At 42.5% G+C, this 21041-nt stretch overlaps 1 protein-coding gene and 1 long non-coding RNA gene across 4 annotated transcripts in view; one reads left to right on the top strand and one right to left on the bottom strand.

Moving 5' to 3' along the window:
* Nucleotides 1-8510, bottom strand: part of LOC146504235 (uncharacterized) — a 180973-nt gene extending 172463 nt beyond the window's left edge. The window contains exon 1 of the long non-coding RNA XR_014868646.1: nt 8176-8510. This is a non-coding gene — a long non-coding RNA (uncharacterized LOC146504235). The remainder of the gene's footprint in view (nt 1-8175) is intronic.
* Nucleotides 8511-9525: 1015 nt separating this feature from the next.
* The window catches only part of LOC146504234 (acetylcholinesterase-like), an 18680-nt gene continuing 7164 nt past the window's right edge, over nt 9526-21041 (top strand). Inside the window, exons 1-7 of one of the 3 annotated variants that reach the window (XM_085130441.1) lie at nt 9526-9785; nt 15485-15536; nt 16227-16526; nt 17644-17872; nt 18075-18207; nt 18275-18426; nt 19980-20166. In XM_085130441.1, coding sequence (XP_084986567.1) covers nt 16235-16526; nt 17644-17872; nt 18075-18207; nt 18275-18426; nt 19980-20166 — 993 coding nt within the window. In that variant the 5' untranslated portion in view covers nt 9526-9785; nt 15485-15536; nt 16227-16234. Of the gene's footprint in view, nt 9786-15431; nt 15537-15853; nt 16026-16226; nt 16527-17643; nt 17873-18074; nt 18208-18274; nt 18427-19979; nt 20167-21041 lie in introns of those variants that run through there. The other 2 variants (XM_085130440.1, XM_085130442.1) reach the window with 2 other exon arrangements.

Genomic DNA, 21041 nt, shown 5'->3' with positions numbered 1-21041 from the left:
TAACTGACAGGTTTCCAGATTTAACTTGGCCTTCAACTTTAAAAGATTCTTACAATACACTGCATAATAAACTGCACACTATCTTCCCATTCTTTTTTTTGCTCCTCTGTTCCCATGCATCATTCCCCAGTCACCTGGAGAGTCCTAACAGCAATTAAACCTCACTTGCATGCCACGGTTGGGGATCTGCAGGCAAAGAGAGAGGGAGAGAGACAGAGATGTGTTTTAACACATAAAATAATCTAATAGAAAGCAGGGTAAAGGAAATAAAACACAATGTGGAAAAGCATGCACCATACACAAAGAGAAAAGAAGACAAAGAAAATGAATAAGAACATAAACATTCTCTCACCTCTGTTTTTTCCCCTTCTATCTCATATATAAATGTGATGGTTCCTCTCCCCATACAAAACCCCATAGGCAATTTAAAGAAAGTAGGCCAAAATGAAATATGACTGCAATATAAAAACAACACTTCAGACACACAGCAGCCTGATAAGACCCTTTTGTGTGTACATGTGTGCACATGAGGTAGTCAGAAAGACAGAGTGAGTGAGTGTGGGGTAGGTATGAGTGCACTGGGACACTAAATGGGTCGCAAGGCATTTGAGTGTTTTATTAAGATTGAATTGAAAGTAGGATTTCAAATGAAATTTTACACCATTGAAATGGCTCTACAATCTATCATCCTGTTTCTTATTCTTTCTCACCCTCACGTACACAAGCCCACACACAAACAGGCGCAGAGGACTCTAGACCAAAGGCTACCCCGCAGTCATGCTGCATTACAATTTTGTAACCTTTTAGCCACCAGCATACTGTAGCATAAATAGGCTAAATCCCTTGTAATCTGTTTGTGACAGGCATGAGGACCTTGTTGACTTACACCAAAGAGTGAAGCCTGACCCAAATATGGATGTGGGCATTAGCCAAGATTATGACCCGCTACTAAGTATCACTATGTCATGCATGAGTGCAAGCAGACCAAAAAGTCTCTTTTAGAGGAATGGACATAGCATCATCAAGTGTTTGTAGTCAATGAATTTACCTCCCCTCTGTCAGAAATATAATATCAAAAATTGATCTAGAGTTACATCAGTAAAATGGAAACTAATCTCCACTTAATATGCTGTTTTCACTGGCATTGTAATTTTTTTTACCACAACCACAAGCAGCTGTTGCAGAGCGCAACTTGCACAATAAAAAATTATATTGAATGGGTACCGAGTAGCTGAAATACGATCAGAAAGGCCCGTTAAGTATGTTGGCGCTGGGATTGAAATGTGATGGTTTTCCCAGAAACAGGTATTATTATGTGCAGACATGTATTTGTGTAGACTTGAGATCAGAGTGCAAAATTGACATTCTTGACATTCATGCTTCTGACCATGATGCCACTGATACACACAACACCTGTTTAAAGAAAAAATGTCTGACGATCGATGCTACCTTTTCCTTAGAAAACCAATGCATGTCACTCCCATTTTGATTTTTGTTTTATTTGTGGTTACTATTTGGTTTTGTTTAAGTAACAAAATATTTTTAGGTGAAGAAAAAAGCACAAATTGAACAAAGCAGCCTCATCTCATTGTATTACCACCACCACATTTGGTGGTTGTTGATATGATCTTTTTATGAAATGCTGTCTTGGTTTTATGCCAGATGTAACAAGACACAAACCTTTCAAAAAGTACACTTTTTGTCAGTCCACAGAGTATTTTCCCCAAAGTCTTGGGGATAATTAAGATGATTTCTGGCAAATGTGACATGAGGCTTTGTGTTCTTTTTGGTAATCATTGGGTTATGTCTTGAAATCTCCCATAGATGCAATTTTGCCTGTTCTTTTCTCATTCTGTCATACATTGTCTGATCTGGACCAAAGAGCACACATATGATAAGGCTCCACCCCTGAACATATTTCAACTGCCATATTTGACATCAAGGACAGTGCCACCTAGTGGGAACAGGAAATGTCATGTTTTACACTTTGGGGTACAGTATTGTGATGGGTGACATCTGCAGCCTCAAATTTCTCCAGGAAAGCCTTAAGGAGTTAATCTTGGGTTACAGTGAAAACTGTGACTTTTCGCGAAAGGGTGTGACCCCGAAAGCATGGCGAACTTTGATGTCTCGCCATGAAGAAACAAATTAGTATAACTCAATGAAATCCAGTCTGATCAGTACCAGACTTTACAGGCATGATGTCAGACCCGCCCTGAACAGATTAATATGTCCATTGTCAGGAATTCGTGGAGCGCCACCTAGTGGCAACAGGAAATGTCATGTCTTTCATTTTGTTGTACTGATTTTCACAGGTTCATCGTGGCGACCTCAAAAGCGGTGAATATCACCATCAGTCCCTCATGATGCTTCAGTGCGAAAATTGTGACTTTATACTGAACGGCGCACCCTGGTGGCAACGTGGTTCACCATGAAAGATGAAGTGGCTTTTGAGGGGCTTAGAAAGTTTAAAAAGTCTTGAAATTTGGCGCACACCTCCAAAGTGATGAGGGCTTTCTTGTTATGTGATCATTTTAATTGAATAGCGCAAAATGGCTCCACAGCACCCCTTACAAAATTTCAAATCATCAGCCCCTGCTCTGTGTTTTATCTATGAGTCTGAAACCTGGTAAGCTTATGGAAGATATCAAGATGTACAAAAAAGTCTCTTGGAGCAATATCCCAAATCCAACAGGAAGTCAGCCATTTTAAAATTAATGTGTAATTTTGGCGACATTTTCCCCTCTTTTCAGGCACCGTACTTTGACGAACTCCTCCAAGGGATTTTGTCAGATTGACACGATCTCCAGTGTGTGGAATCTAAAGACTTTTGTGATGTTAAATTGCGAAGCTTTTTACGTTCAGGGAAACGGGGTGGTCATGGCAGCACGTGGAGTTTGAATCACTCGTCAAAAAGCAGTAATCTGCTGTCACTCAAAAACACAATGTTCAATCTTTCCCAAAGGTCGCAGGCGTGATGAGACTCGAGCTCGGAAATGTTTGTTATGCCATTTGTCAGTAATGGTTAGAGCGCCACCTGGTGGGACGACTATAATCATGAATGAATGAGATGAAATGTTAGCTGGTGGTTAAACGCATGAATTCCATCAATATTCGATCAGATCGGATGTGCTGGTTTCAGGTGTTGGGCGTGCGAGGGCCCTCATAACGCTGCTTGCAGCTTTAATTATTATTATTATTATTATTATAATTATTATTATTATTATTATTTATTTATTTATTTATTTATTTATTTTTCATTGAAATGAATTGCCTTTTTGAGGGCTTTAACATGCTCAAAAACTCATGAAATTTTGCACACATGCCAGGTCTGGTGAAAAAATTTGTATTTTAATGTTTTTACATATGAGCACTGGGAAATGGCTCTAGAGCGCCACCCATGCGTTGTTAAATGCAGCCATACGAACACATGGCTTGAGCTACATTTATGAAATCTGGGACACATATGTATCATGCCAAGATGAACAAAAAAGTCAATTGGGCCATTGACGCAAACCCAACAGGAAGTCTGCAATTTGGAAGTGAAGGTGACATTTTGGCTCTAATTTTGCCATTTCCATGCCTTGAACTTTTTCGAACTCCTCCTTGGAATTTGGTTGTATAAGCTTCATATTCTGTCAGTTTCAACTACACACCCGGGCCATGTTAAATTGCGGAGCTTTTGAGTTTTCCCAATACGGTGAGGCGGTGGCGCCACGGCGAATTTCGATGACTCGCCATGAAAATCTTATTGCCTCTCATTCTGTCATACATTGTCCAATCTGGACCAAAGAGGACACATATGATAAGGCTCCACCCCTGAACATTTTTCAACTGCCATATTTGACATCAAGGACAGCGCCACCTAGTGGGAACAGGAAATGTCATGTTTTACACTTTGGGGTACAGTATAGTGATGGGTGACATCTGCAGCCTCAAATTTCTCCAGAAAAGCCTTAAGGAGTTGGTCTTGGGTTACAGTGAAAACTGTGACTTTTGAGGGGCTTGGAAAGTTTAAAAAGTCTTGTAATTTGGCGCACACCTCCAATGTGATGAGGGCTTTCTTGTTATGTGATCATTTTCATTGAATAGCGCAAAATGGCTCCACAGTGCCCCCAACAAAATTTAGAAACAACAGCCCCTGCTCTGTGTTTTATCTATGAGTCTGAAACCTGGTAAGCTTATGAAGGATATCAAGATGTACAAAAAAGTCTCTTGGAGCAATATCCCAAATCCAACAGGAAGTCAGCCATTTTAAAATTAATGTGTAATTTTGGCGACATTTTCCCCTCTTTTCAGGCTCCGTACTTTGACAAACTCCTCCAAGGGATTTCATCAGATTGGACCGATCTGCAGTGCATGGCATCTAAAGACCTTTGTGATGTTAAATTGCAAAGCTTTTTACATTCAGGGAAACGGGATGGTCATGGCGGCACGTGGAGTTTGAATCACTCGTCAAAAAGCAGTAATCTGCTGTCACTCAAAAACATAATGTCCAGTCTCTCCCAAACTTCGCAGGCATGATGAGACTCGAGCTCGGAAATGTTTGTTATGCCATTTGTCAGTAATGGTTAGAGCACCACCTAGTGGGACGAGTATAATCATGATTGAATGAGACGAATTGTTAGCTGGTGGTTAAATGCATGAATTCCATCAATGTGACATCAGATCGGACGTGCTGGTTTTAGGTGTTGGGCGTGGCTCGACGTGTCGGGGTGCGAGGGCCCTCGTAACGCTGCTTGCAGCTTTAATTAGGCTTGGACTCCCTCCTGAGTTAAGCTTAAATTATCTAGACTGCTTAAGTTACATCAACATTTACTCAGTCTTCATTACAAGCAGTAACGGTTTTTGATACGGGAGACATGGGCGGTTGCCCGGGGCGGCATCGTGGTGGGGAGCGGCAACATGGACATCGGCAAAAAAACAACAACAACAAAAAAAACAATTGCTCGTACTCATGCTGCCCCGACATCATGCCAGCGCATATTGGGAATGGCATAGGCACCGATCGGTTTTCTATCGCCCATTTGCTGGGAGTAAGGGCGCTCTCAGTTTGTGAGGTGCGCCTGCTGCTTGCAGCACAGGGAGGAGAGGGCGGGGCGGCGGGGGATTATCTGGGTGGTAACAAATATACTTAGTGGATTTCAAAATGTCCAAAGTCCAAGGTTGTAAATTTCAATCTTCCACTTGACTGTGAGTCCCAGACTGTTTTTTGTTTTGTTTTGTTTTTTTACTAAAGTGATTTCTCAATTAGCTTCATTACACTCATTACCTTCCTCCATCTTAGGTAAGTTCCCACCCCTAAAAGAGCTCAATGGCTTTTACGTTAATCTGTGCTCCTTAGTGAAGCTTGTGCCATGGAAGGAGATGTAGGAGAGTGAAGACAGGTCTTTCAGTAGTTATTTTGGTGATGTTTCAGGCCTATTTTGCTATGCTTAAATTTGGGGTGGGAATTTAATGTGTTAATTATGATTAATGAATTTGAAAAAAGTAAATAAATAAACAAAAATAAATAAATAATGCATTTAATCGCACTTTGCTTTCCAAACAAAGGGGAACTTTTGTCACTGCACAATTTCCTGGTATACCGATTACACTGATGCACACATCAGCGCTACAAAGAATCAGAAGAAAGCGTGTTGCTAGGACTGATTGGAAGCAAATTTAATTTCAAAAGACTACCTGACAGAAGCCTTGATAAAAGCGTGGTTTTGTGAAAACTGCAACAAAGAGTCTGCATACTACCGAAGCACTTCAACCTTTCGGTACCATCTAAATGCAAAACATGTTGCAGCGAGCATAGAAACTCTGGGAGCTGTTAGCGCTAGCAGTCCAAGTACCAACAAAAGGTATTGGCAGCACAAACTTCATGAAATGTCTGGCTTCAGGACTAGAATTAGTAAGTCAACAGCTACACTCAACTGTCAGTGACTCAAGATAGCTACGGTGCTTGACCCACGCTTCCAGGATTTAAAGTGTCTTGCAAGGGGAGCGCTAGAAGAGGTTTGAACAGTGTAAAGATGCCACCACAAAGGAGCCAGCAAAGACAAAGAGCCTCCTCCTCTCTTCATTGTCTTCAGAATCTGATTCTGATGAGGAAGCTCTTTGTAACAGGGCCCTGAGTTTGTACAGAGCAGAATCCACCATCAGTGAGACTGACTGCCTGCTGCAGTGGTGGTCCCGTTGAGCAGGGATCCACCCACAGCTGTCTATCCTGGCCCGCAAGTATTTGATTAGTCCTGCCACTTCTGTCCCATGTGAGAGACTGTTCTCACTTAGTAACAGAAAAGAGAGATGCCATGAGTTCTGAAACTTTGAACAGGCCAGTTTGTCAAAGTAACTGGCTGAAAGAGACGGAGAGTAAATAAGCATGGACGTATTGTGAGTCCAATGGGTTTGTTATTTTTTGCACTAAAATGTTCGATGATCACACTGTTTTAGCCTAATGTACAAAATAATGTTGGCTAAGGTTACTCAGAGTTTAAAGGTGAAGCTGGTTAAATAACCTTTTATGTTTCTGCGTTATTTTTTTAAGAAGAAAAACTGCACTTTAAGTTTATGAAATTTTTATTATTATTATTTAAAGAAAATACCATTTATATATACCAAGTACCAAAGTACGAAAATGTACATAAAGTACTTAAAATAGCATTTTATTTTTAAGTCTGCCCAATTTTGGCCAGGGATATAATTTTTGTCGTTCTGTTTTGCACTGAAATGCAGTTTAAACATTTTTCCCCATAAGTTAAAAGAGCTCGAGTTTACAATATTCATGTCCATGTCTATTATTTATTCTGTCGCCGACTAAAACCCTAAAAAATAAAATATAAAAAAAAATTTAGAGGGACAAATTTCCTTGTGCGATTAAATGTGATTAATCAAGATTAATTAATTACAAAGCCTCTATTTAAATAGATTAATATTTTTAATCAAGTCCCACACCTAGTTTAAATCTAAAATTTAAAAGCTGTAACTTTTGTCTGCCTTAAGTGGGATATTTTATGTGATTTATTTCATTAAATATCATTGTCATGCTGTTTAAAGACACTTGCTGCCAAGCAGGCTGCATGTTTGACAATGCATTAATACCAGTTGCCCAATGAAGTCCTATTTTGCCATGTTTAGCTATTATTAATAGACTGCAAACACGGAGAACAGACAGGAGAGAGAGAGAATGATGCAGGAAAAGTCTGCTTTTCCCCTTCTTCTTTGGCTCTCGGAGGAGGCGGACGCACTTTTCTCCTCTCCCTTATCTTCCCTGCTTATGTCCTTGTCTAGTCTCGTGGGGTTTTTTTGTATTTTCCCTGGAACATTCTCTCACAGTCTGTTCTCTAAAACCTAAAAGAGGAATTATGGATTGGATCAACTGGTCCCTAAATGCAATTGACACCCCTTTCTCAATGAGAAGTTTGGGCTCGGGTGAGCCTGAGTGCTGAAGATATCTACCTATTCGGAACCATGGTAACAGGGTTCTGGCGGATCGGAGCTGGCTTGGCCCTGACTTATCGAAGAATTAAGAAAGCGGAACCGGCTGTTCAAACCCCCACAAGGCTGCCCGCTGGGATTGGAACGATGGGAGAGGCGTGAGTTTCTCAAAATGGGCTCATTGAGTCAGCACGGATAAGATCTTGGAGAGGCTACGGCTGCTGTGAATACTCAGAATAAGATCTCTGACTGCAGACTGGATTACATCTCGGAAGGGCTAGCCCGGAATAACATCTCTGGGCGCAAAATTGGATGACATCTCGGGGAGGCACACTGCCGTGAGTTCTCAGAAATTGGCTCCTTGAGCACAAGAAATGACAACATCACAGAAAGCAAGTATGGCGAAGCTCGCGGCTCTCCAATGGGACCAGTGTTGGACTGTAGAACTGCTTTGAAATTCATATGAGCTGTTCGCACTAAAGTAAAAAAATAACATCACTTATGCGGATACCCTCTCGGCGCCAGCTACAAGGCCGGAGCTGAACAAAACACCCTGATAACGACTGTGTTTAGTCTGTTCCTTCCCATTCCATGCAAGGCCACCTGGGTTGGCTGGAAGACTGTTTACTTAGCCTGGCAGGGCGAAGGACACTGTCTCAGCTGAACTATCGACACGCACACACATACATGTACTGATACTGATAAGCACTCACTGACGCATCACCCTCCCTACCCCGGATCCAACGCCACCTCCAACGCTTACCTCCCCTCTGATGTGGACATCGGGTCAGTTGGAGGCGCAGTCGAAAGATTGCAGCGGTCCCAGATCAGATGTACACACTGGAACTCTTTCCCATGTTGCTTGTCTGTGTTTATTGTGCTATGGTGTGTTGATATCTGTGCATTCCTGTATTATCCTTTTGTGTTACACATTTCGATGTTTTTTTTCCTCGCTACCTAGCCTGACCTGTCTCCCCAATGTGATGTTTGTGTATTGTATGTACGGCAAGGTCTGTCATCTCGGTTGTGGGCAAAAGACCTGCAACTGACAAATAAAGGCTATCTCATCTCATCATCTCATCAAATAGTCTGGGATGAAACCAAACCCAGGCTGCTGCAACCTTTCAGAACCTGGATTGCTTGCCCATTCCAGTGAGCTATACACCACACTGATGATGTAAGTGAGTGAGTGAATGAAGGTGTGATGAATACAGTGATTTCGTGCAAGAAAACAAACCAAACTGCAACTAAAATCAAAAATCCAAAAGAAAAAACCAAAGGAGGAGCCCCACACAGCAACCTACTTCTAAGGTGTTTTTATGGAGCACTGCCACACTGACCACCACTGCTGATTTTGCACAGATTTCACCTCCTCCGCAGGATCTGCAAGACACAGCAGCCTAACAAACAGACAGATAGGAAGGTAAGGTGCAGAGGGTCGTCACAATCACCAAGTGCAAGAGTAAAGTACCTCAGCTCCACTTTGAATATTTCAGTACACATGTCATGTGGACACACATGCTTGCGCGTGCACATACACAGCTCAAATTCAAATAAAACAGAAACAGATACAGAGAGCATGGCATAAACTAATATCCTTCTCTATGACACTGTGATTGGATATTATTATTATATCTCTTTGCTCCAAGCTTTCACACAGAAATAAATTTAATAGGGTTTTTTTCTGTTTCTTTTTAATTTTCATTTATTTATTTATTTTATTTTTTGCTGCTTATCCCTGGCTTCATAACAGAAGACTGACATTAAAGGGGCACGGCTGAAATTAACTTGTGTGTTTGAGGTGGGGTTGGGTTTCCATTTCAGTCTGCAGGCTTATTTTGATGATACTGGAATGAGAGAAAGAAAACATTTTCTCAAAGGGTCCTATCAAATATCTTCCATTTCTTCCTTTACACACCTATGTCAAGGGGGCCCGGAGGCCAGTACGTGGGAGGGGACTCAAATGTGGAAACCTAATGGAACAGCGTTAAGATTTTAACAAGCTTCACTGTGAAAACAGAAACTGGAAATGACAACAAGAGGATACGCAGTGTTGAGTCTCTGACGTGGAGGCACTAGAACAGAGGGAGAGTTTGGTTAGGTTCTGAGAGTGAGGAGTGAATGAGGGGAGGAGAGAGGAATACTGATTCTGTGGGCTTACTTGCAGGCAGAGGTTGTGAGGTTTTGGGGAGGGCAACCTAGTGAGCGTCCGAGAGGTGAGTGAGTGAATGCGGTTCCAATCAAGTGGGTTGCAGAGAGGTGCAGAGAATCTTGACAAGGAGACCAGCATCCAGGTAATTAAGCTGCAGGGGAGTGAAGCGGTGACTTGATGAGGAAACTGGAGACACAAGGAGACTGAGGTAAGTACAGAGCATGAACATGTAAACAAGAAGCAATGAAGCCTGGTTACCACCATGCGGCAGCTGACAAACTGGAATAGATGACTACACTGATCTTAAATACAGCCTTGCTGAACATTGTGAGCGAATGACAGGTGAGGAACCAGGGTTTTGTCAAGAAGGTAGACGGAGCTAAACACAGGAAGGCAGTGGAAAAACACCAGATGCTCACTTGGATCCTGGCAACCTAATTCTTGATTAAATATGCATTTGTAGTGAATACTGCTGTGCTGTTTCTAAAACAAATGGTTCTGCTTCATTTTTCTGCATTTTTCTGTCACTGTCCGCATATCTATCAAACCCTCCTGCTGAGTTGTACATAACTCTAAAAAGCCAGAACTCCCGTGGCTCCCTTTCTCCTAAGCTGATGTCCATGACTACAGCTGGTTGGCATACTGAAAGAGCAAGAGGCTTTAAAAGTGAGTGGTAGACTGATGGAGAGACACAAAAAGGAAACAAATCCTTGCCTAGGGTATAGGGTTGAATGTTTCCATGTCTAAAATTAACTTCAATCTTCAGTATGCACCATGATAGGGAACGCATTATTAATCAGGTTGACATACACAGATGCGGCCTGTGTCTGTGCCTCAGTCTGTTGTGCCAAGACATTGCATCAGAGTCCCAGTAAGCCTTTGTTTATTGTTAATCCAACTGCACATAACATGCTATAAATAACATGAAACCATGCACGCACACACACACACATACACACAGACACACACACACGTATAGAGGGGACGTACACAAACATGTGCTCAAACTACACACTATTAAAAGTTCCAAAGGGGTTTAGATTTCTCTCTAGCTTTGACCACGGGAGTGGGAAAGAAAAGCAAAGATGCACCACCCCCCCCCTGAAAAAAAAAAGAAAGAAATGACAGGTATAATAAGCAGACAGCGGTGTGAGAAATAAACAAGGCACAGACACAGGAAGTGGTATAATGAGAATTAAGGAGGCTCTGCGTGACTACATAGAATGATGAAATTAAGTTTCCATGGAGTTCATTTAAAAAATAAAAAAAATCCATGTCCAGAATGATAATTATCAGGGCCGGATTTCCCTCTGGGTTATGCTTGGCACCATACCTAATTCAGGTTTGTTAACAATTACAGATATATTTGTTTTCTTTTCTTTTTTTTTAAAGGAACAGTAACATAACAGTCATAAAAGACAATGGCTTAATTTCATTTTTAGTGCATTCAATACATCCAAGAGTTTATATTTACACAAAAATGTATTCCAGGTTTAATTATGCATTAATTTTCTTATTTACAGTTTCTTAGATCCATTTTCTGCATGCATTACTGTATTAACCTTGAGAAAGACAGTGTTTCAGAGCAACCTTACATTATAAACCGACGTTTCTTTAGTTTTGTATATTTGTCAGTTACATTTTATTTGGGTTTCTTTTCTAGCTATTTATTTGTGTTTTGCTATTTATTCTAAATGCTGCTAGCAGGGAGTTGCTTCTAATTTTGTTGAACATCTGAAGTTTAATGACAATACAAAGATTCTGATTGTGATATAAATAAAGGGATGTGTCATTATGAAAAGAAACAGCCCATATATATATATATACACATGTATTTATGTGTATGTGTGTGTGTAAATAAATTGTTGTAAATCATTAATAAATAAAAAATAACAATGCTACAGCAAGAGTGCATTTTATACATTAATATCACACCAGCACTCACAAATCGTTACAATCATAATACTGCAAATCAAACTTTCCTTTTCCTCCATCCATCCATCCATCTTCATCCGCTTTATCCGGGGCCGGGTCGCGGGGGCAGCAGCCTAAGCAAAGAGGCCCAGACCTCCCTCTCCCCAGCCACCTCCTCCAGCTCATCCGGGGGAACACCAAGGCGTTCCCAGGCCAGCCGAGAGATATAATCTCTCCAGCGTGTCCTGGGTCTGCCCCGGGGCCTCCTCCCGGTGGGACATGCCTGGAACACCTCACCCAGGAGGCGCCCAGGGGGCATCCTTGTCAGATGCCCAAACCACCTCAGCTGGCTCCTTTCGACGTGGAGCAGCAGCGGCTCTACTCTGAGCCCCTCCCGGATGGCCGAACTTCTCACCCTATCTCTAAGGGAGATGCCAGCCACCCTTCGGAGGAAGCTCATTTCCGCCGCTTGTATCCGCGATCTCGTCCTTTCGGTCACTACCCACAGCTCGTGGCCATAGGTGAGGGTAGGGACGTAGATCGACCGGTAAATTGAGAGCTTCGCTTTTACACTCAGCTCCCTCTTCACCACGACGGACCGGTGCAGCGTCTGCATTACTGCAGCTGCAGCCCCAATCCGTCTGTCGATCTCCGGCTCCCTTCTCCCATCACTCGTGAACAAGACCCCGAGATACTTAAACTCCTCCACTTGGGGCAAGACCTCATCCCCGACCCGGAGTGGGCACTCCACCCTTTTCCGGCTGAGAACCATGGCCTCAGATTTGGAGGTGCTGATCCTCATTCCCGCTGCTTCACACTCGGCTGCGAACCGCTCCAGTGCGAGCTGGAGGCCCTCACCCGATGAAGCCAACAGAACCACATCATCCGCAAAAATCAGAGATGAGATCCTGAGGCCACCAAAGCGAAAGCCCTCCGCCACTTGGCTGCGCCTAGAAATCCTGTCCATAAAAATTATGAACAGAACCGGTGACAAAGGGCAGCCCTGGCGGAGCCCATCACCCACCGGGAACGAGTCCGACTTATTGCCGGCAATGCGAACCAAGCTCTTGCAACGGTTGTATAGGGATCGAATGGCCCGTAGCAATGGGCCAGACACCCCATACTCCCGTGTTTGAGGGTGCAAACTCCCATGCACCCTCAAGTATCCTCGAGAGGATGAAGAGCTGGTCCAGTGTTCCGCGACCAGGACGAAAACCGCATTGTTCCTCCTGCATCAGAGGTTCGACTAGCGGACGAACTCTCCTTTCCAGCACCCTGGCATAGACTTTCCCGGGGAGGCTGAGGAGTGTGATCCCCCGGAACACACCCTCCGGTCCCCCTTCTTAAAGATGGGGACCACCACCCCGGTCTGCCAATCCACGGGTACTGCCCCTGATCTCCACGCAACATTGCAGAGGCGTGTCAACCAGGACAGCCCTACAACGTCCAGAGCCTTCAGGAACTCAGGGCGGACCTCATCAACACCAGGGGCTCTGCCACCAAGGAGTTGTTTAACTGCCTCAGTGACCTCGCCCCCGGAAATTGGCGGGTCATTCCCCTCATCCCCAGACTCTGCTTCCTCCTCGGAAGACGCGTCAGTGGGATTAAGGAGGTCCTCGAAGTATTCCTTCCACCGCCTGACAATTTTCTCAGTCGACGTCAGCAGCGCTCCGCCAGCACTATACACAGTGCAGGTAGAGCACCGCTTTCCCCTCCTGAGACGCCTGACGGTTTGCCAGAACCTCTTCGAGGCAGTCCGAAAGTCTTTTTCCATGGCCTCTCCGAACTCCTCCCACACCCGAGTTTTTGCTTCAGCCACTGCCCGAGCCGCATTCCGCTTGGCCTGTCGATACCTGTCGGCTGCCTCCGGAGTCCCACAGGCTAACCAAGCCCGATAGGACTCCTTCTTCAGCCTGGTGGCTCCCTTCACCTCTGGTGTCCACCATTTGGTTCGGGGATTACCACCACGGCAGGCACCAACCACCTTGTGGCCGCAGCTCAATGCAGCAGCTTCGGCAATGGAGGCGCTGAACATGGTCCATTCGGACTCAATGTCCCCCGCCTCCCTCGGAATGCTGTTGAAGCTCTGCCGGAGGTGTGCGTTGAAGATCTCGCAGACTGGGGCCTCTGCTAGTCGTTCCCAGCACACCCTCACTACGCGTTTAGGTGCACCAGGTCTGTCCAGCGTCCTCCCCCGCCACCTGATCCAACTCACCACCAGGTGGTGATCAGTTGACAGCTCAGCCCCTCTCTTTACCCAAGTGTCCAGAACATATGGTCGCAGGTCTGGTGATACGATTACAAAATCGATCATCGACCTACGGCCTAGAGCGTCCTGGTGCCACGTGCACTTATGGACACTCTTATGTTCGAACAAGGTGTTCGTTATGGCCAAACTGTGATTAGCACAGAAGTCCAATAACAAAGCACCGCTCGGGTTCAGATCAGGGAGGCCGTTCCTCCCAATCACGCCCCTCCAGGTCTCGCTGTCGTTACCCACGTGAGCATTGAAGTCTCCCAGCAGGACAACAGAGTCTCCAGGTGGAGCACCTTCCAGCACCCCCCCCCAGGGACTCTAAGAAGGCTGGGTACTCCGAACTGCCACTCGGCGCATAAGCGCAGATGACAGTCAGGACCCGTTCCCCGACCCTAAGGCGCAGGGAACAAACCCTCTCGTCCACCGGGAAAAACCCCAACGTACCGGCAGCAAGCCGAGGGGATATTAGAATACCCACCCCAGCCCGCCGCCTCTCACCAGGGGCAACTCCAGACTGAGACAGAGTCCAGCCCCTCTCCAGGAGACTGGTTCCAGAGCCCAAGCCGTGCGTAGAGGTGAGCCCGACTATATCTAGCCGGTACCTCTCAACCTCACGCACTAACTCAGGCTCCTTCCCCACCAGAGAGGTGACATTCCATGTCCCTATTGCCAGTCTTGGCAGCCGGGGGTCAGTCCGCCAGGGCCTCCGCTCCTGGCCGCCACCCGGCACACAATGCACCCGACCCCTATGGCGCCTCCTGCGGGTGGTGGGCCTGCGGGAGGATGGGCCCATGTCTCCTCTTCGGGCTGTGCCCGGCCGGGCCCCATGGACTAAGGCCCGGCCACCAGACGCTCGCCCTCGGGCACCCTCCCCGGGCCTGGCTCCAGGGCGGGGCCCCGGTAACCCTATCCCGGGCAGGGTAAACTGTTCCCTCTGTGTTTTTTTCATAAGGGTCTTTTGAATCGCTCTTTGTCTGGTCCCTCACCCAGGACCAATTTGCCATGGGAGACCCTACCAGGGGGCAAAAGCCCCCAGACAACATAGCCCCTGGGATCCCTGGGACACACAAACCCCTCCACCACGATAAGGTTGCGATTCACGGAGGAGCTTTCCTTTTCCTCTTCAAGAAAATGTATTTTCTAAAGATAATAAAACTGAAGACTGTATTCACAAAATTTTGCTCTTCACTCAGTCTTTATTATCATTCATAATATGATTATGGGTGGCAATGTTTTTGGCTTTTACCATTATTAATTGTATTCAGGGACAGGTATTACTGTGTTGTATTATATAATCCAATCCAATCCAATCCAATTTTATTTATAAAGCACTTTAAAATACCCAGCACAGGAACAAAGTGCTGTACAGAAAATAAGTTAAAACAATAGAATAACAGAAAACAGCAAAATAAATAAGTAAAACACATAAAACATAAAATTAAAACAGCCCTATATTAAAACAAAAACAAGATAAAACAGCATTGAATCACCTAAAAACAACTAAAATAAAAAATAAAAAACCAACATCTCACGTGGTGTCAAAGGCCAGGGTAAAGAGGTGGGTTTTCAAGAGTGACTTAAAAACAGATAAAGAACTGGCCTGTCTAATCTCTAAAGGAAGTAATAAAATATAAAAGTAATCATAAGCATATCTACAGCAGCAGTAGTAGTGGGTGGTGCACTGGGCCGGCCCAGGGAATACTGGACAGAGGTTGTCCATGTTTTCATCCTATCAGTGCTGTGCCCTCCTCACTCACTCCAGACAGACACAAACTGCTAGCTGACAAGGTAAGACATCACTAAAGCTTTTATAAACTGGCACTGGCGGATTTAATTCTTGCAGTCATTTATAATAATCTCTGCATGAGCGCTTGTGTCCCCATTGCGCGCATCGAACCAGCTGTGCGCGATTTTCACTCTAACCTCGCTTAGTCTGTGCCTTTTCAAAGTAAGGCGGCTTCACACATGATCTGCGCGCGTGCAGTTACTTGCAGTTTTTATACTCGCCAACAGCTTCAGTATTTGTGAATATCCGAGGATTAAAGACGCTTTTAAAGTGACACTCTGATAGCGGGAATGATCCCCTCTCTCGCTCTCCCTCTCTTTCTCTCTCTCTTTCACACGCGCGCGCGCACACACGCACACATACACACCCACGGTCTCTGCGCAATATATCCACACACATCGACCCTACCTAAACTTTCTATGACCTGAAGACAAGCTATTTTAGTTAACAGAGGCGTGCTTGACTGACTTTCAATAGTATCTGGATTGCTGGTGTGTTTATCTGCATATGTTTTTTTTTTGGTTTTTTTAGTGTCTACAAAGTCTTACTTATACTACAATGCTTATTGCACTTAAAAAGTTAAAGTTAGGGCCATATTGTAGTGTTCTGGCAGGATCAGTTTTTGTATTAGCATTTGTTTGTATGTATGTGAAATACTTGAATGTAATATGTCTTTATTTTTCTATCCTCAGGATTTTCCATGGCTGCAAACTCTCAGTGTGTACTTCTTGTTATATTGCTTAATTTTCTGACATTATCACTTGGCACTCAAGATGACCTTGTGATCAGTACAAGCGATGGGAAAATTCAAGGGAAATTGCTTTCTGTGCTGGGTTCGGATGTTAGAGCCTTTCTTGGAATTCCCTTTGGAAAACCACCTGTTGGGAAATTAAGATTCAGAGCGCCAGAGCCAGTAGAGAAATGGGATGGTGTGAAGGATGCTACCAACTTTCCAAATTCCTGCTACCAAATGCCTGATACAGCCTTTCCTGGTAGGACTCACGCTAACACAACTGGGCACAATGCATGCACAGACTGTATAATGGATAGTGCATATCTGTACACTTACATACATATAGCCACTACATAATATGAAATATTCAAAGGACTAAACAAAATCCAAACATAGTTTTAAATAAATATTTTCAACATATTTCTTATATGTTATGTACACATGTTTTATCTAAACAATAACCAGAGAAAAGAGTTACATTACTATAAATAAATGAATAATATTATTTTATAATTTATTTAAAAATAAAACCTGCATTTGAGGGTAAATCAGAAGAAAAATATTTATCATAATCTTCATTTTTTTTCTTTTTAGAGAGAGAGAGTTAGGATTGCAATCCACTTTAGACTGTTTTTTAAAAAACATTTTATGTTACCTAAACGCTAGCTTATAAAGGGTAGCATTTTGCTCTCGGACAGTTTTGTCATGCATGAGTTTTTTTGCACTGTATTCATTTCAGAGTAATGTTTTAGTGGGGAGTGGCAGTTAGGAAACACGATCTCATTCATAGTGTACGCCTTCCCTTTCCCAACTAAACACTTTTTTTAATTGCGAAAGTAAATCTTGGACATGACCCATAAATGTTAAGCAATTTTTTTTGTATTATTATTTTCTAGACTGATAAAGAATGTGTCTCTTACACATTACGCTTTCATATATTCCTTAACACGAATACACAAGTCAAATTTTTCAAAAGCCTTTCCCCTCACTCAAGAGAATTACTGCGGTTGGGCTGGCTGTATTTATAGATGAAGCCACCTGTCGGAGATTGTTGGACTACTGCAACGGATACCAGACATATTTCAATGTAATAAGCACACTCACTTCATTTAGATATGACATCCGAGATAGAAATGAACCTAACTCACTGTTATCAGGTTGTTGTCAGTGATTCTCATTCTAGGTAAAAACAACCATACAACTGTACACAGTACATTAATGATAAATTCAAGTTCATTTTTCTTCAAGCTAATAAAATGAAATGGACTGATGAATAAATTAATTTGAACTTGTAGATTGCAGTAATGTTGTCCCAATCAGGCTCTTTAAAATTATATAATTATACTACTGCTCTTATCTAACAAAATTCTTTCCAGGGTTCAAAGGTGTAGAAATGTGGAACCCAAACACTCCTCTGAGTGAGGACTGTCTGTACCTAAATGTCTGGTCACCACGTTTCAACAAAACACAGCCTGCACCACTTGCCCCTGTCCTTGTCTGGATTCATGGTGGTGGCTTCATCTCAGGAACATCGTCATTGGACATTTACGACGGCCGGTTCCTGAGTAAATCTGAAAGTGTTGTTGTGGTATCAATGAATTACAGGTAAGAGGTAATAAATACTAATAGTAATTAAATATAGTTATTATATATAACTAGAAACTCTACACTTTTATACAAGAAAATAAAATTGAGTATGACAAATCTGGGTGATATTCTTTTTAGAATAATAAGAGTAAGCAATATTGTGATTTAGCTTCAGTCATGCATTGTCAGTATGCCTTATTGTTGTGGTCATCAATAACAGATTGGGAGCGTTTGGTTTCCTGTCTCTTCCCGACAACACAAATATCCAGGGTAATGCAGGCCTTTTGGACCAGCGCTTGGCTCTTAAATGGGTTGCAAATAATATTGCAGCTTTTGGTGGTGATCCTTCGAAGGTAAATGCCTTAATTCTAGAAAGGTTTTTCAGATGTTGAAACAATTTTAATTTGGCATTATTTCCAGGTTACTCTGTTTGGAGAAAGTGCTGGGTCTGCATCTGTTGGCTTCCAGCTGCTCTCGCCGGGCAGCCAGGATCTTTTTCAAAGGGCTGTGATGCAGAGTGGTTCCCCCAATGCATACTGGGCCACAGTTAGTCAGACTGAGGCCTGGGACAGGTAGTGTACATTTTTTTTATCATCTTTGCCTTGAGCCAACTTGGTTGACTTAACCCTTGTATCTAGACTGACAAAATGACAAGTGTATTAAAAAGTCTGAAGATTTCCAGAGGCTGAAACCTGATGACTTTGCCTTTAGCTCCAACAGTAGGTCAACATTTTCATTCATCCTCTGTCCATATAGGTACGGTTAGGATTTTATCAATACCAATATTGAAACTGATATTACTTACAAACATTAATACATCCTGATATTCTGATATTATTTCTGATACTACCTTCCAGAGTTTAGTGTAAAAACAATACACAGCAGTGGCTATAGCTAATTTTGAACTGTTGGCTAGCACACCAATGATGTTTTTCATTGCAGTTTTATACTAACCAGGTATCGAGGTGTTCAGTTTTGTGCTTCGGGTCAATGGCTGTGGTGATCCCACACAGTTAAAAATATCCTACTAGAGTGAGGGCTTGGCTGTTGTCCCAGGCTGCAGCTAAGTTTACAAGGATCTGCCAAATTTGAAGATACTTACACACAGTAGTCTTTCTGTATACAGACACACTTAATTTTAACAATTCTTAGCAATCAGATTAACAGACTAACAAGAACACTGTGGCTTTGTAATAGATAAAAACATATATTAATTTTTGTCAAAAAAGGCTTTGATCACTGTGATGGACCGAGCAGTGAAGGAAACTTAGGCACAGGTTAAAGTCCAAAAAAAAGATTTTTTATTTAACCCAAAAAACATATTTGGTTAACTCATGCAAAAAGAATAAAATTTGGGCCCATAAAAGAGGTCAAAATAACAGAACTCTACTCAAAGTTGACAACACTACTGATAACTCAAACAAACTGACCTAACTTAATGAGACAAAGGGGAAACTTAAATAGTGGCTGATCAGCCCACAAAAAACACAAGAAGGGGTAAAACACACAAAACCTAACTAAACCAAACATAATGAACTCCAATTCCCCCCCATGGTCCCGAGTTATGGCATGAGCCAATTTGTAGTCTTCCTTTAAAGCTCGCTCCGCCCCTTTTCCACCTCTTGGCTCCTTAATCAAGGGACTGGAACAGCTGCAACTAAGGTAACTCAGAAAAGAAAAGATTAATCATACATAACAGTGTAAACTAAAATGTGCGCACTTATTTTAGAATGCAGTGTTATGTGGATATGTGAATTAACTCTAAACCAAAATCAGTTATTTATTGTCCTGTAAATTAATTCCTATATTTAAAGAAAGACAAATGTGAATGCAATGTTACTTATAAGCCTCTACACTAACATGGTGGGTATTACCACTGTGTGGCTGTAAGTACAGCCGTCACAATCACAGTAAAAATAAATAAATAATAATGTGTGTGTATGTGAATTATCTACTACAAAAAAAACATGATTTTTGACTTCAATATTCAGTTCCAAAATCTACATTTGTCTTTCATACTGTCTGTGAGATCATATTGCATTGATCTACATAATTAAAGCCAGATATAAAAGTTTGGTTCTATGAGTTCTTCCTCATTTTTTTCTTTTTCTTTTTCAATATTTAGGTCTCTTATGCTGGCAAAACTGGTGGATTGTCCCTCATCTCCTGCAGCTCGTCTAGAAGCTTGTCTGCAGCAGGCTGATCCTCAAAAAGTCTCAAACAAGCAATTTGACGTTCTCACTCAATCGTCACTATTAAGTCTTCCCTTTACGCCTCATGTTGATGGGAACTTCTTACCAGATGACGTTGACGTGAGTACCCATATTTGGCATTTGGTTGACTTTCTTTAAGAAATATTTTTTCGCTACATCATGCATCTCCAATAAGTGCAGTTCATACTTACAATAAGTTCAGTTATAATGGGTTTAAGGCAGTGTTTCCCAACCACTGTGCCGCGGCACATGGGTGTGCTGTGAAAAATGATCAGGTGTGCCGTGGATGATAAACTGGTTCCACCTGAGTAACGGGCAGAACAATTACATTCTCTTCAAATAGAGGGCAATACAACTATCTGCTCTAATTAAATTGGTTGCCAACTGACAGTGAAATAGTAGAAGACGAAGAATAAATGACATAATAGTCATGCTGTGAGTGAGACAACGCAGCACATAACAGCAATAGATAAATATTTGAAAAGAAAAAGTAGTCAATCTGACCTGAATCCTGGAAAAAATCCCTACCCAGATGAGCAAATTCTTCTATATTTGGTGCGCGGGAAAAATTATCAATGTGCTTTCTGTGACATTTTTGTTTGGTGGTGTGCCGTGTGATTTTTATAATGTGAAATATGTGCCGTGCCTCCAAAATGTTGGGAAACACTGCTTTAAGGAAAAAGTTGCATGCAACCAGTTCACATGTTGTAAAAAAAAAAAAAAAAAAATCAAAGGGAAGTATACCCTCTTTAATTCTAAGGTTATACATGAAAAAAAAAATCACAATTATCTGGTTTTTACCAGATTTTAAAATAAATAAAATACAACCTTAGATGAACTACAGTACATGGCATCTTGCACTGAGTGATTAAGTTAAAGAAGCAGTGCGTGGAAAAAAAATATATTTTAAAAAAAGTATACACTGTGACTCAGTAGCTTGTAGAACTATTTTCCACAGGAATAACTTGATGTAA

Source organism: Neolamprologus multifasciatus, chromosome 14 (genome assembly GCF_963576455.1).
Source record: "Neolamprologus multifasciatus chromosome 14, fNeoMul1.2, whole genome shotgun sequence".
NCBI classification, from domain to species: domain Eukaryota; kingdom Metazoa; phylum Chordata; class Actinopteri; order Cichliformes; family Cichlidae; genus Neolamprologus; species Neolamprologus multifasciatus.
Note: the sequence above shows the minus strand (reverse complement) of the source record. Positions and strands in the feature narration are given on the sequence as shown.